The sequence below is a fragment of the Diadema setosum genome, chromosome 10 (assembly GCF_964275005.1).
Source record: "Diadema setosum chromosome 10, eeDiaSeto1, whole genome shotgun sequence".
In the NCBI taxonomy this organism is placed as follows: Eukaryota; Metazoa; Echinodermata; class Echinoidea; order Diadematoida; family Diadematidae; genus Diadema; species Diadema setosum.
In genome coordinates this window covers 9,300,202-9,313,865 of record NC_092694.1, presented here as the reverse complement: position 1 = coordinate 9,313,865, position 13,664 = coordinate 9,300,202, and the positions used below count along the sequence as shown (strand labels likewise).

At 35.7% G+C, this 13,664-nt stretch overlaps 1 protein-coding gene across 1 annotated transcript in view; it reads right to left on the bottom strand.

Moving 5' to 3' along the window:
* The window catches only part of LOC140233725 (uncharacterized), a 79,709-nt gene that overhangs the window by 27,150 nt on the left and 38,895 nt on the right, over positions 1-13,664 (bottom strand). The window contains exons 10-13 of the mRNA XM_072313826.1: positions 6,710-6,775; positions 3,344-3,395; positions 2,551-2,618; positions 1,693-1,847 (exon numbers count right to left, since the gene is read on the bottom strand). Coding sequence (XP_072169927.1) covers positions 1,693-1,847; positions 2,551-2,618; positions 3,344-3,395; positions 6,710-6,775 — 341 coding nt within the window. The remainder of the gene's footprint in view (positions 1-1,692; positions 1,848-2,550; positions 2,619-3,343; positions 3,396-6,709; positions 6,776-13,664) is intronic.

The following is a 13,664-nucleotide window of genomic DNA, read 5'->3' as shown; positions in this document are numbered from 1 at the left end:
ACTATTTGCTGACGATTCAAATATATTTCATACATTCAATGTTGGCCAGAGGGAAGTTGACATGGGGATTATCAATCTGCATTTAGGAAAAATTCAAGACTGGTGCAATTCTAATAAAGTGACAATTCATTTGAAAAAAAAAACAAAAACAAATTATATGATTATAAAAAGTAAAAAATGGGAAGTTAAAGTAAGAGGAACAATGAAACTATCAGATAATGTCATTAGTAGTGTGAATGAGGCATCTTTTGTTGGAATATGCATTGATATTCATTTGACTTGGAAAAGTCACATACAAGCTGTAAATAAATGTGTAAGACGGAAGGTTGGTATTCTGTTTAAATTACGACACTGTGTCCCCCAACATACACTTATTCTACTTTACAAATCCTTTATCCAGTCCAACATAAAATATGGAATTGAAGTGTGGGGGAGTACATGCAAATCTTATCTAAACTGCCTTCGTCTTAGTCAGAAAATGGCCATGCGAGCTATCACTTTCAGTCCACTCAGAACACCTGATCCCCATTTCAAAAACTGGGAGTAATGGATGTATTTGAACTGCATAAACTTTACATCTGTACATTTATATTTGATTTATCAAAGGGAAATATGCCACATGATCTAGTAGAATATTGTCAAAACATCCAACTTTCTTATTCAACAAGGGGTAAAAAAGAAGGCTTGCTTTATCTACCAAAATGCAAAACTATGTATGGCCACTAGAACTCTCACTTTCTTATATAGGAGTGAAATTGTGGAATGCTTTGCCAAAAAATTAAGGAGTATTAATACCAGGAAAATTTTCCGAAGTAATTTAGCAAAACACATTAAATCTGTATAGACAATGGTACTACAAATCAATAATGTTATAACAGTATTTTTTTATGTATTTCAATAGTTCATTATGTAATACGAGGACCAACACCTACTAGCATCTGTGCTACCTCTTGGTTCTTTTAGCAACCTCATTGTGTACAACATTGCCATATTGTAGCTCTTTTTAGATTAATAGTTTTAGATTACATAATCATTTATCAATCATATATTATAGATTATATTCAATATGTTTTGTTTAGATCGGTTAGACAGTTCATGTGCTATGTATGATGTATAAACATGTATTCAAACTTTCCTGTACATATGTTGTTGTTATAAACAAACTCAAACAAACTCAAACTCAAACCCGAGTCTGGACTAAGCAATGTTGTGTGTAATCATACCGTCGCCTCTAGCAAGAGGCAAAGCACTCTGTCCCTCGGAAAGGACACAAAATGGGAGGTCCCGTGTGTGAGAGAGTCAAATCTCATGCGCGTAAAAGATCCCGCTTCATTACATTCATCGCAAAGAGCAGGGTGTTTAACCCGGTGAAGTGGTCCGGCGCGTCACATGATTCAAACCCCATCACTTGGAAGACAGCTTAGCATTGCTGAATATGGGCTATCCAGCCATCTTCTCAGATGGAAAATGAACAAACAAACAAACATATTCGGATTTTCAATAACACCTCGTATCAATTATGTTTCAATCACTGGATGTTGATGCGCAAAAAGAAAAAGAAGAAGATAGCGGAACTAATAAAAATTGTAGATATTGAGAGAAATTAGATAAAGAAGGCATTTTATTGCCTGACAGAACTAGGCAATTTGTGCTCAACTAAATGAAAGAAAAAATGTCAGAAAATTAGCGTACTCCCAGAAGTCAATCCTTCCTCCTTCCTCACAAATCTGCCAGGCCTTGTCGAGGCCGCCGACCTCCATGGAACCCTTGATGATGACGGCCAGGAAACCTGACATCATGACGGTGACCTGGAAGACGTCGGTCCACAAGACGGCCTTCATTCCACCCTGTGTTGTTGGAAGAAAAACCAAATCAACAACGTAACAAACAGCTGGAGACGACATCGGATTTTGATGACATCTATATAACTCAAAGAATTTAAACTGCCTCGACTGATTATCCATAAGATTCATGACATGATAATCTCATATTTCCTTCAGAGATGAATTGAAAATAGTTGTATTGAGTGAGATATGTTATTATTCGAGTTCTTTTCTTTTCTTTTTTTTCTTTTTAGCGTTGTAGCATCATTTGCTCGATGAACCTTTCTAACGGAGCAGGTCCGGAAGACTTTTCAGAAAAAGAAAATCCGACTCAACGATGACAATAACCAAGACAGAAGAGTAGTAAAACTCGTTGGTGTAAGAGATACAGTTTATTTGCATTGAACACGTTCCTACATGACACAATGAATAGTTACCCCACTGTATATCTATTACGTCATTGATAGGGCTGATTCAGTTTCGATTTTCTTCTCTTTGTAAATTTAACTTCACTTTAGAATCATTCATTCAACCATGCAGTGATCCCTCTGCTACTGCCTATAACACATATAATGCACCTTATCTTTTGATGGCAAATACTAGCACGGCGAAATGCAATAACAGATGACTGAATAAACTCTACATCTACTACATATAACAACTATAGCAACGCTTAAAAAAACACAAAAACAAGCAAGACATTTATTAACAACCACAAATAACTTACGATCGTTGTGTAGAAAGTGCACACAAGACCAATAGCCATAACAGACCCCCACAGGTTCAAACCGGTGACTACATCGACGAGATGAGGAAGGTAATACGTTTCAAATGGAACAGAAAACATATATTAGTTTCATTAAACATTGAACGAAATAGACTGTGCTATGAATCAACATGTTTTCACACGGTTAGCGTTTAAAAATTAAAGAAGAACGAGCACGAGGCTTGTTTTGTTTAGAAGACAAACAGGCTCAAGTGAACCACGGTAATAAATACTCTGTATCAAATACTGACAATTGACAGAATTTCACAAATTCAGAGAAAGTGTACAGAGACGTAACCTGTTGCTTTGTTGCTTGTAATAGATGAATAAAAAATAAAAGAAATGAAAGATCTTTGACGTGAATGAAGAACCCCACACCTGACTATTTTTCATACATGTGTCTTTAATAATGGTGACGTCTTTCCCATTGAATACTCTTCCATATTTGGAATAAAGATTGCGTGAATTACAACTGCTATGGCCGCCAGTAATTAACAAGATGTTAAGAGGTGCACAGTATTGTTAGAACAACTAGTATAGAATCTCAACATGCTTTTGTACTACGAGCATCAGAGTGTCTACGAGCTATTTCTACCGTAATACTTCTCACTGTAAAACATGAGTGGATAATCTTTAAACATTAAGCTCTAAACACAAAATTCACACTGCATACCCACGTCCCTTCATTCTCAGTGAAAAAGACCATCTACTTAAGGGTGAATTTCAATGCGACAAAATTGGCGCCAAGACTTACCTTGATTGAGAGCTAAGGCAGGAGCGTAGACAACAATGCCGAGATACAGGATCTGATGGAAAGTAAAAAAAAAAACCAAACAAACAAAAAAAAACAAAAAAACATGACGATAGTAATCATAACAGCAATAATAATGATCTTGATGACAATGAAGTGGTAGTAGTAGTAAAGGTAATGATAATAATAATAGTAATAATAATAATAATAACAATTATTATTATTATTATTATTATTATAATTATTATTATTATTATTATTATTATTATTATCATCATTATTATCATCATAATCATTATTATTATCATTATTATCATGGTCATCACCATTATAATCATTACCATTATTGTCAACATAGTAATTATTCCACAAAGTTTGTGCTGTGATAGAAAAAAAAAATAATGATCTCCATGTGAACTGGGGGAAGAAGTTGGCGCTTTTGAGAAAGGAAACGTTTATCAGAAGAGCAGAGATATCTTTTGGGTATGTATGGAGTAAGGATATTTTGCTGGGAAGAGGATTTGTCAATAGTAAATTTATTGCATAAAAGTAGAACTTGACTTTTGAACATGTTAAAGCAGCATACATCGAGAATTGCACAACTAATACATTGGCATGATGGGATATTTTCCCTAAACATTGATATCATCGACTACAGAAAGATTAAAGTGATTGTTCAGTATTGGTGGAGATGAGAATTGGGCTTTAAACTTTTTGCGAGATACCAAGAAAACACTTATGATTTAGTACAGAGCATACCATTTTAGGAGGAATTCAAAATCGGGTTTGGAATGACTGAAACATCCAAAAACAAAGTAAAACAAAGCGATCGTAATAAAGTGTGGGTCCCACACTTTATTAGAAATAGAATCGCTCTTTCTTGGATATCTGAGCCATTTCAAAACCAATTTACATCAAATAAACGTTGAATTCCTCATAGAATTACATGCTCTTTCATATTTCATAAGAGGTTTCTCATTATCTCACCAAAAAAAAAAAAAAATGTTAGAAACCTGAAATTAGGTCTCAACCAAAACTGTACGATCCCTTTAATGATACGCTCAGACAAAGTTTAAGGAAAATCTGACTACCATGCAAAATGATATCTAGAAAACATAAAGAAAACGCATAGTTTTCATTTTCTTCCTAAAGAAAAGGGCACTTATCCTCGACAGTTTTGTTAGCAGCAGATTTTTTTTTTTCAAAAACGTAGCACGCACTGACCAATTTGAACATGACTATCTGGGATTAGTTTGCATAGTTGACGATATAATCTTACAACCGAGCAACTGCAACATTATAAAGTGTCTAGAAACTGGCGATGTTGCTCAGAAAAACAGAACAAAACCCAGAATTAATGAACTTATACTTGTGTCAACGCAATGGGTCTGTGTGTTATCGAGGTGTTGCATTTTCACCTGCCATCCCCCCCCCCCCCATAATGCTTTCAAGCTGTTCCTCGGTATGATTCAGTTTAAAATGATGTTTTCCTATAAAGCGCGGTTAGATTAAAAACAGAAAAGTGCAGTGAACCGCTGTGGGTACGTAAAAACAGCCTTAAAATAGTCATGCGTTATGACGTATTTTCATAACGTAGCTTTTTGCACAAAAAGGGCGCAAATATGCGTTGTCAGCTAAATACTTTGTTATAATTGGACAAAGAAGTAAAGTTCGTTCCTAGGGCGTAACAGATTTGTTGACTTTATTCCATTTCACATGGATTTTTTTTTTCAAGATAATTTTTGAAAATAAGAATTCCAAATAATGCAAGGAAGGTGACAATTATCTGGTATCTGCGTTTAAGTGTCCATGGTCATTGGGCCCATTATTCAGTGTCAGTTCTACGATCTTTCTTTCTTATTCTCTTTATTTCTCCTCTTATTCGTTCTCTGCTGGAGTTCTAGCATCCCTTATAATGAATGGTGTTCGTGTAAATTGGATTTCCCGTAGAATTGTAAGGGAATCTTTTACCATTACCATTGCATTTAAAGTTAACATATCACTAATGTGAATTCGTGAATGTAACCGATCAGCAAAATTCTAAGATGGGAAAAGGTTCTATAATTATCCACTCAAGTGTCTAAATTTCCAGCCCAGCTAAGTATTTAACTTCTCGTCAAACACGCTGTAACCAGTAATACTAATAAACTGCCAAGTTGTCGTTCATCTGAGATAGCGCAGGCGATTGTTCGATCTGCGATACGCCAGCAGCGCACACGATTGTTCGGTGTTGACTCAAAAGCCCAAATGTTTAGCGATATCCGTGTGTGAATCAATCCAACACGGTGAGAAATCAGGTCATATTTACGCTGTGTCCTCCTATCCACTATCATGTTATCTTTCTGGAGGAGTCTTTGTAAATCAAGTGTAGGAAGAAGACAGAAGTGAGCAGAGATATACGGTTTAGAGCAAAGGGCATGTGGACTTGAAGAGTTACTAATATTATTCAATCAGGTGACATGGGCGATACAGACTTTCCGTTCGCTTACACTCCGTCGCCTGTCTTTCCCGTGTACTTTGATTCCATCCTTCTTACTGGCTTGTTTGCTTTGGTTTGTGGCTGTTTAGTGTTCTGTTTTGCCAATCCATTAGAAGTGCTTCTAGGTATTTTGACTAAAACATGCTCACTGTGACTCATTGTTGACTATCAAAACCGTGCACGCCTAACATTGCATCCCCCAATCCTGATGATATCTGGAATGCCATGTTTTGCTCTGTAAACCTCGACTGTTTTGAGTCACTTGTTGTGATATTAGCAGAGGCTAAGAATCCACTGTGAATCCACAGATCATGGTGTTCATGTTGGAAAAAACACATTGTCCCACAAGTGTGAAACACAATGTGAAAACAAATATGTGAATATACTAGTGTGAACTCTGTGTGAAATCTGTTCACACTGTTAAATTTGAGCATTTAACAATGTAAACACAGTGTAAATCATCAGTGTTTATTGTGTAAAACATATCATTGCTACGTAAACTCTCTGTGAAAGACCTTGTCACAGCGTAAAATCATCTTCACACTGTAAATTCGAGAGTTTTGACACAGTTCACCATGTGAACACAATTTGAACACACTGTGGGACACTGTGTTCTGGGACAGCAGGAATAAGCCCTCACACGCAGTGATGTTACCTAAGTCATGACACTAGCCTCTATCTTCTAAACAACATGGTGAACATCATTAACAACAATGACAATAAAGACAGGTCATTTCTTGACAAATCATGTCGTGAACTTGTACAGCTGAAGTAACACTCTTAATTTTTCATTACAGATTCGCTGGTTCGTGACACATCATATAAATTGTCCAAACCAATATTGTTAGCACCGTTCAAGTGTGTATAATGCTTTGACTTCCCAAACTCACCATTTGAGCAAAGAAAACCAACGTTCCAAGAATCCTTGTTGGTCGGTTGAACCGCATCTCCAGGTACTGAGGAATAATAAAAAAGAAAAGAAAAGAAGCAGAAGATTGAGGTTAGTCGAGAGTTGATGGGGAGTTTCTTTTCCTAGACGTGTCATTTTGTAGTGTCACCGTTTGTAACACACGAACACATACATACACACATACAAATCACTTATTAGACACTAATGTCGTCATTAAAAACTGATTGGATGAAATCATCTATCTCTTTGCGAGAAAAGGTATATACTCTTCGGAAGTATCTTCTTGTACGTGTGATCATGATCTACATGAAACAACCAACATGCAGGCCTGAGGTAAAAATTATGTCTGCACCCTGACCAAATCGTATAACCATATTCCCTATCAACATAATATAAACCAAATTGGTGATATATACTTCTACACTTATGGTAGATAAAACATATCAAAGGTATGTGCCTATAATGATCGTCCTATACGAAAACCTGAATCTGTTGATCATTTGTAGACATTTCATGTGTTTCATCTAAACTCCTCGAATAGACTGCACCATTATCAAATAGACTATTAAAGGATTATTCCATGCATAGGGTGAATGTATGAATGTATGTAGAGCATCATAAGGATTTCCAAACAGAAATTGTAAATTTGGAAGGCAATACCTTGCCGTGATTACCAGACCAGTACATACAGACATAAGATTAACCTACTGTTAATTTTGATACCTATAAACTCCTCTAAGGAAGAACCCGTGTGTTTTTGAATGGGGATGGAACATTTTCAGAGTCCAGGACCGAATGTTCTTCCAACGAAGATTTTATTGCATGACTTAACAACTGTGGTGGAATGAGCAGAAGTTGAAGCAGATAAATCTGTAAAGTTTAGAAAACAAGAAATTTAATCTATCCGATTCATATTACATAAAGGATTTTGAATACGCATACTTAAGTGTTAACATTGATCAGTAATGATGATAATGATATCGACAAGTTTTATTGCAGTGTGCATTGTTAGTTTCTATTGCAAAATGTGGATCGTTTTCCTAATAATCATCCATATATATAGCACTATATCAATTTTCACGATTTGTATTTTTTTTTCAGAAGGCTCAATAACATGGATTTTAAAAATGCATACTGTTTACGATTTATCACTTTTTTGTTGACGGAAATAAATTAATTTGAAATGAATTGAATTGACATTGATGTGATTATTGATGGTGATTTATATAGGTCCTATGTGTTGATCCTTGTTGAAAAAAAAAATCGTTCTGGTTTCTTAGTGGCGTCACAAGTGCTATATACGGCGTATAGATACCTCACCATGTACCTATCTATACAACTACTAGTATATAAGCATGAAATCAAACTCTCACCGTTGGTACACTTACAGTACCCTTTAATAAGTTTCTAAGCCATGCTATCAACATCTACGTAGTATATAGCGCACGCATGCCAAGTCCAATTTAGAACATATTCCAACTTCATAACGAGGCATCCGTTCATGTGCACAATGTAGATTAGATATAAAGGACTTTGAAACCTGAACCTTTATTTAAAGCGTGAACTGATAAAACGTAGATCACGATCCCTTGACCAAAAGTCTGCAATCGAGGAACATTATACACAAAAGAACAAAAGGAAATCATATTACTGTTCATCATTTGCTGTGTGTAACTGGAACATTTATACTGGAGAAATATCTGCTATATTCTCATCTTATACTTATGTTGTATGATAAGTTAACTGTATGACAGTGTTGCCTAAATGTCAAGCTACTTGTGTAATATTTTGTTATAATAATAATGATTTCATTTGTCATTGTTTGTATCTGTGGAATTCGTGTTGAAACAATTTGCTTTAATACAGAAATAAACCAAGCCAAAAAGAAAAAAAAAACCGACAAAAACAACAACAAAAACTAGACTCGGAATTTGTCAACACTGACAAATTAGGTGATCCGATCTATTGGGAAATCAATGATTTGAGTCCTGATCCCAATAGGCATGACCATACAGGTTTTATCTGTGTTGAGGGGACATTGGCCATGTGATGTTTGGAGTCTCATAGAAAAGGGAGTCAGACCTGCCATCTTTAGTACCGAATTCCGTATGCACTAACGAAGATACAGAATGAAGTACATTTGACCTTTGACCCCATTTTGCACACCAAAGATGGAATCTGAACAAAAAGTGGTTATTTTGTGAAATGATTCTTGTAACATGGTCTTTGCGTGTGCAAAATATGGGAAAGATAGGACAAGTATTCACCAAGATACAGGATGAAACATTTATGACCTTTGACCCTAATTTGCATACCCAAGATGGAGTCCGATCAAGTAGTTGTTAGTTTGTGAAATAATGTACGTGACATTAACTAAACATGTGCAAAATATGGGGGTGATAGAGGCTGTTTTTCTTGAGTTATTGCAAAGAAAGTTGCAAAAAGAAAGAAATATCTCAATACATCGAAGATAAGCTTTAATTTCAACCAAGTTTTTTAGCATGATCCCGACATTGTATGAAAAAATAAAAGGCACTGACAATAGCGCAAAGTCTCAGCTACAACATATTAAAATCTGGGAGAAATTCACCGAAGGGTAAGTGAGCTAGTGCTCGATAAAGACAATCATGTCAACTTTCACATCTAGAAAAATTCCCTCCCATAGAGATAACACGTCATAAGGAAGGTACAGAAAAAAGTACATATGACCTTTGACCCCACTTTGCACAGACAAGATGGCATCTGAGCAAAAAGTGGTTATTTTGTGAAATGATTCTTGTAACATGGTCTTTACGTGTGCAAAATATGGGAAAGATAGGATATGTATTTACTAAGATACAGGATGAAATATTTATGACCTTTGACCCTAATTTACATAATCAAGATGGTGTCTGATCAAGTAGTTGTTATTTTGTGAAATAATGTACGTAACATGAACTAAATATGTGCAAATATGGGGGTGATAGGGGCTGTCTTTCTTGAGTTATTGCAAAGAAAGTTGCAGAAAGAAAGAAATATCTCAATACATCGAAAATAAGCTTTAATTTCAACCAAATTTTTTGACGTGATGCCGACATCGTATAAAAAAACGAAGGGCACATTAACGATAGCCCAAAGTCTCAGCTACAACATATTAAAATTTGGAAGAAATTCATTGAAGCATAAGTGAGCTAGTGCTCGAGAAATATATGTTAATTTTCATTTCCAGAAAAACTGCACTCCCATAGAGATAACACGTAAACTGGTCAAATTTGACAAGATTACTTTCAATCCATTTTTACGAGGTGTGCCGTCATCCAATCAAAATGCTGTTATCATATTAATGAAAGAGCATTTAATAAGCTGCAACATATTGAAATTTGGACGAAAATAAACAAAAGAATAAGTGAGATACGCTTGAGTGAACTTAAAATTTGATGACGTCATTTTGAAAATTTACTTTTTTTTTACTTTATTAAGAAATTTGATATCTTTTCATCATTTTTCCAGCATCGCCAACCCATGAAATGACATGTACAACTCATCAGCTTTCAGAATATGTAAAGAAAATGGGGGGTCTTTGTCCATCCTGACGAGTAAAATCGGATTCAAAATTGGCGGTTTTTTTTTTTTTTGCATTATATCGCCATTGACGCGCGCGCGGGATTTCAACTTTGACGGGCCCGTGTGACGTCATATTGAGTCGGATTGACTTGAAACTTGGTAGAAATATTCCTTGACATTTCAGGCATCCGATAAATGTGAAAAAAAAACGGGAAATTTCTATTGCGTATGAGCTGTGCGTGCGTATATGTGCGCGCGCGTACGCGCCCGTCCAATTTTTTCAATTTTTCAAAAAATGCTCCAATTGGTCTGAAACGTGTGCAAAAAAAAATTTGAGCTCGATTTGAGCATACAAATATTTCAACGCGCGCGTACGCGCACGTTTTAAGAGGAAATATGAATTTTGATTATATGAGTAAAATGCGCTTGACTTGATATTATGTGACGTAAATTTCATTGAAAATTTTCATTCCATTAAAGAGATATAATTGAGAATGTGTTTTCATATAATGACGTCATAGTGACGTCACGGCCGACTAATCAGTATGATTTTATTAGAAAGATCGTCTTTGGGACATGATACATATATGGTATAATTTTGACATTGATAGGAAGAGGACTTTCCGAGATTAGCGATACACAACTTTTGCGGAGAAAGAAGAAGAAAAAGAAGAAGAACAAAGAATCAGTACAGATACAGAAGGTGATCCGAGAGGATACTCGGATCACCTAACAAGTGTAGTAATCTTCTCATCTATCCATGGCTGCATCGAAATTTTAAAAGTTCATGACTCCCAATCGGATTGTCCGATTTTCCCTAAACTTCTACTGATGTTGCTGCATTCCATCAATCCGCATATTTGGGTTTCATTCTCCATAATCTGGAAAGAGAGCTTTGGCTTTAGTATGTTTAGTCAGAGTCTCCCAAACCGAGGCAGTCGGAATGATTCTTCTTCCTTTTTTCCTTTTATGGCCGATCTTCAACCTGCTTAAGGGCAATTTATTCATGTTTGCTCTTTTTAAATGTCACATAATTCCCTCCTAATCAAGGAGTTGTCAAACATGTAGGTCGATAAAACCTTGCAAGGGTGTAGTCGTGACTGATCTCATACCCCCGAGCAAAAACTTATCGGCAAAGGATCATTGATAGCAAGACAACGCCCATCGATGATTAAAAAAACATATATATATTGAACGGGAAGAAAAAATAATAATTATTGTGTTTGGCAATACGTGCTTACAATAAAGATTATAACACCAAAAACATTCGAACCATAAATAAAACGTATAAACTCTATACATGAAAATATTTAACCCCAGGGAAGTGAGATCCGTTGTTATCTCAAAGTTCAATGCAACATCAGCGAACTCGATCCTCGGCTTTATTAAAAAAAAAAAATGATATGCCGTGGATAGTCCTATGATGTAAGTAACACTGAAGAGCAATAAGGCATACAACATTAAAGGGATGGTAGGGATGGTATAATTTTGGTTGAGATGGGAATTTAGGTTATTTTACTTTTTGCGAGATTTGTTACAAACCACTTACATTAAATATTTAAGGCCATACAATTCTAAGCAAAGTTAAAAGTTTATTTGATTAATATGGGTTTTGAAATGGCTGAGATATCGAAAAGTAAAGTATAAAGTGGTCCTAATAAAAGCTGCATGGGTCCAACCTTTTATTAGGACCACTTTGTTTTCGGAAATCACAGCCATTTCAAAACTGATTTTCATCAGATATATTTTGAATTCCTCTTAGAATTGTAGAATTGTATGCGCTTTGATATTTCTTATAAAGTGGTTTGTGATAACCTCGATAAAAGTTAAAAGCTCATGAATTCTCCTCTCAACCAAAACTATACCATCCCTTTACTGAATTTAAGCCTTTTTGTGTAATGGACTTTGGACAGTGTGTACAATGCTATGGGGTTCTCAGTGTCAATTGGCACTTAAACCAAACAAAAGGTTGAGGATTTAAGAGATAAAGCGCTGCTGTAATTTTCCTAGTAAAACAAAACAAAACAAAACAAAACTAATTAAACACTATATACGCCCGTGACGATTAGAAAAGAATTATGGTTAGCCAAAGATCTGATTTCTGACGCTAACAGGTGCACAGAAAACACTGTATCCTTTGATTTTAGACTACATGAGCACACAATATCAAAGAACATAACACTATTATGGAATGGTACGGGAGAAGCACGTGTGGAAATATCAAAATCAATTGCCATAAGTTTGATTCACGAAAGATGTTGTAAAGAGTTGCACCAAGGACATCAAAGTAATTGGCCATCCATAGATTGCCATACTATAGGAAAATCGGTAATCTGTCTTTGAGAAGTGTTATGTCTAGCGATTGTAAAGTAATACTCACTTTGATAGATAATATTCAAATCTCAGAACACACGTACGAATATTAAAGTTGCTCAAAACACACGTACGAATATTAAAGTAAAATCAACAGAGATGATTACACAAGCAACAAGATTAATGTGTGATTTCTTTGTGAGTGTAGCATATAAGTAAATAATTCAGGAGAAAGATTGCAACAAGCGGGATATGATTTGGGGTCATAAAAGGACTGGGGAATGCAAATATACTCGATTTACTGGATTCTAATAAGCAATGCATTACGAGAATCGTGGACACGCAATCAATATAATAGTAGTCTGGCCGTGATGCAATATATTATGTACGTGTACTTCACTTAACAAGGAATGGTTTGGTCGAGATCGAAAGAGAGAAAAATAAAACGAACAATCACGTGAGTACATGCATGGTCGTTTTCTTTTTTGAAAGTCAGTAAGTTAGAGGACAACGAAACGCAATGAGTAAAGCAAAGTGAGTACACCGATACAGGGCCTCGATAAACTGTTATTCATTCGATATGATATCTGTGGGGCGCTATGACATAGTGGACAAGACTTCCCACTCCCATAAATCGGAGGACCCGAGTTCGATATTCCCGCCCGGTGCTTACATCCTTACAAGAAATTTGTACTCACAATGTCCCTCTCGATCGAAGTGTACAAATGGCAACGCTAGGGTAACAATAATGGCAGAGCCATCTGGAAGAGCAGTGGCAACATTAACGAGGCTACCCTGGATAAAGAAGACCTTACTGTTATACTAGGCCATGTGAGAGGAAAAAACAATTAAACTTCTTTTGTTGTTGAACTGTCAAAGATATTTATTTTCACGTTAGATGTGAAATGCACGATTTTACAGAAATGTTCGTTACGGAATGGTGACTTGGTTCAAATAGACAACTGAAGAAAAAAAAAGTCACAGTCTTAATAGATTTTCGTCCTTTTATGTGAGCTTGTGTTCCAACGCATTGCCTGACTTAGCAATCATTAGATAAGCACTGAGAAGGGCAAATTAAT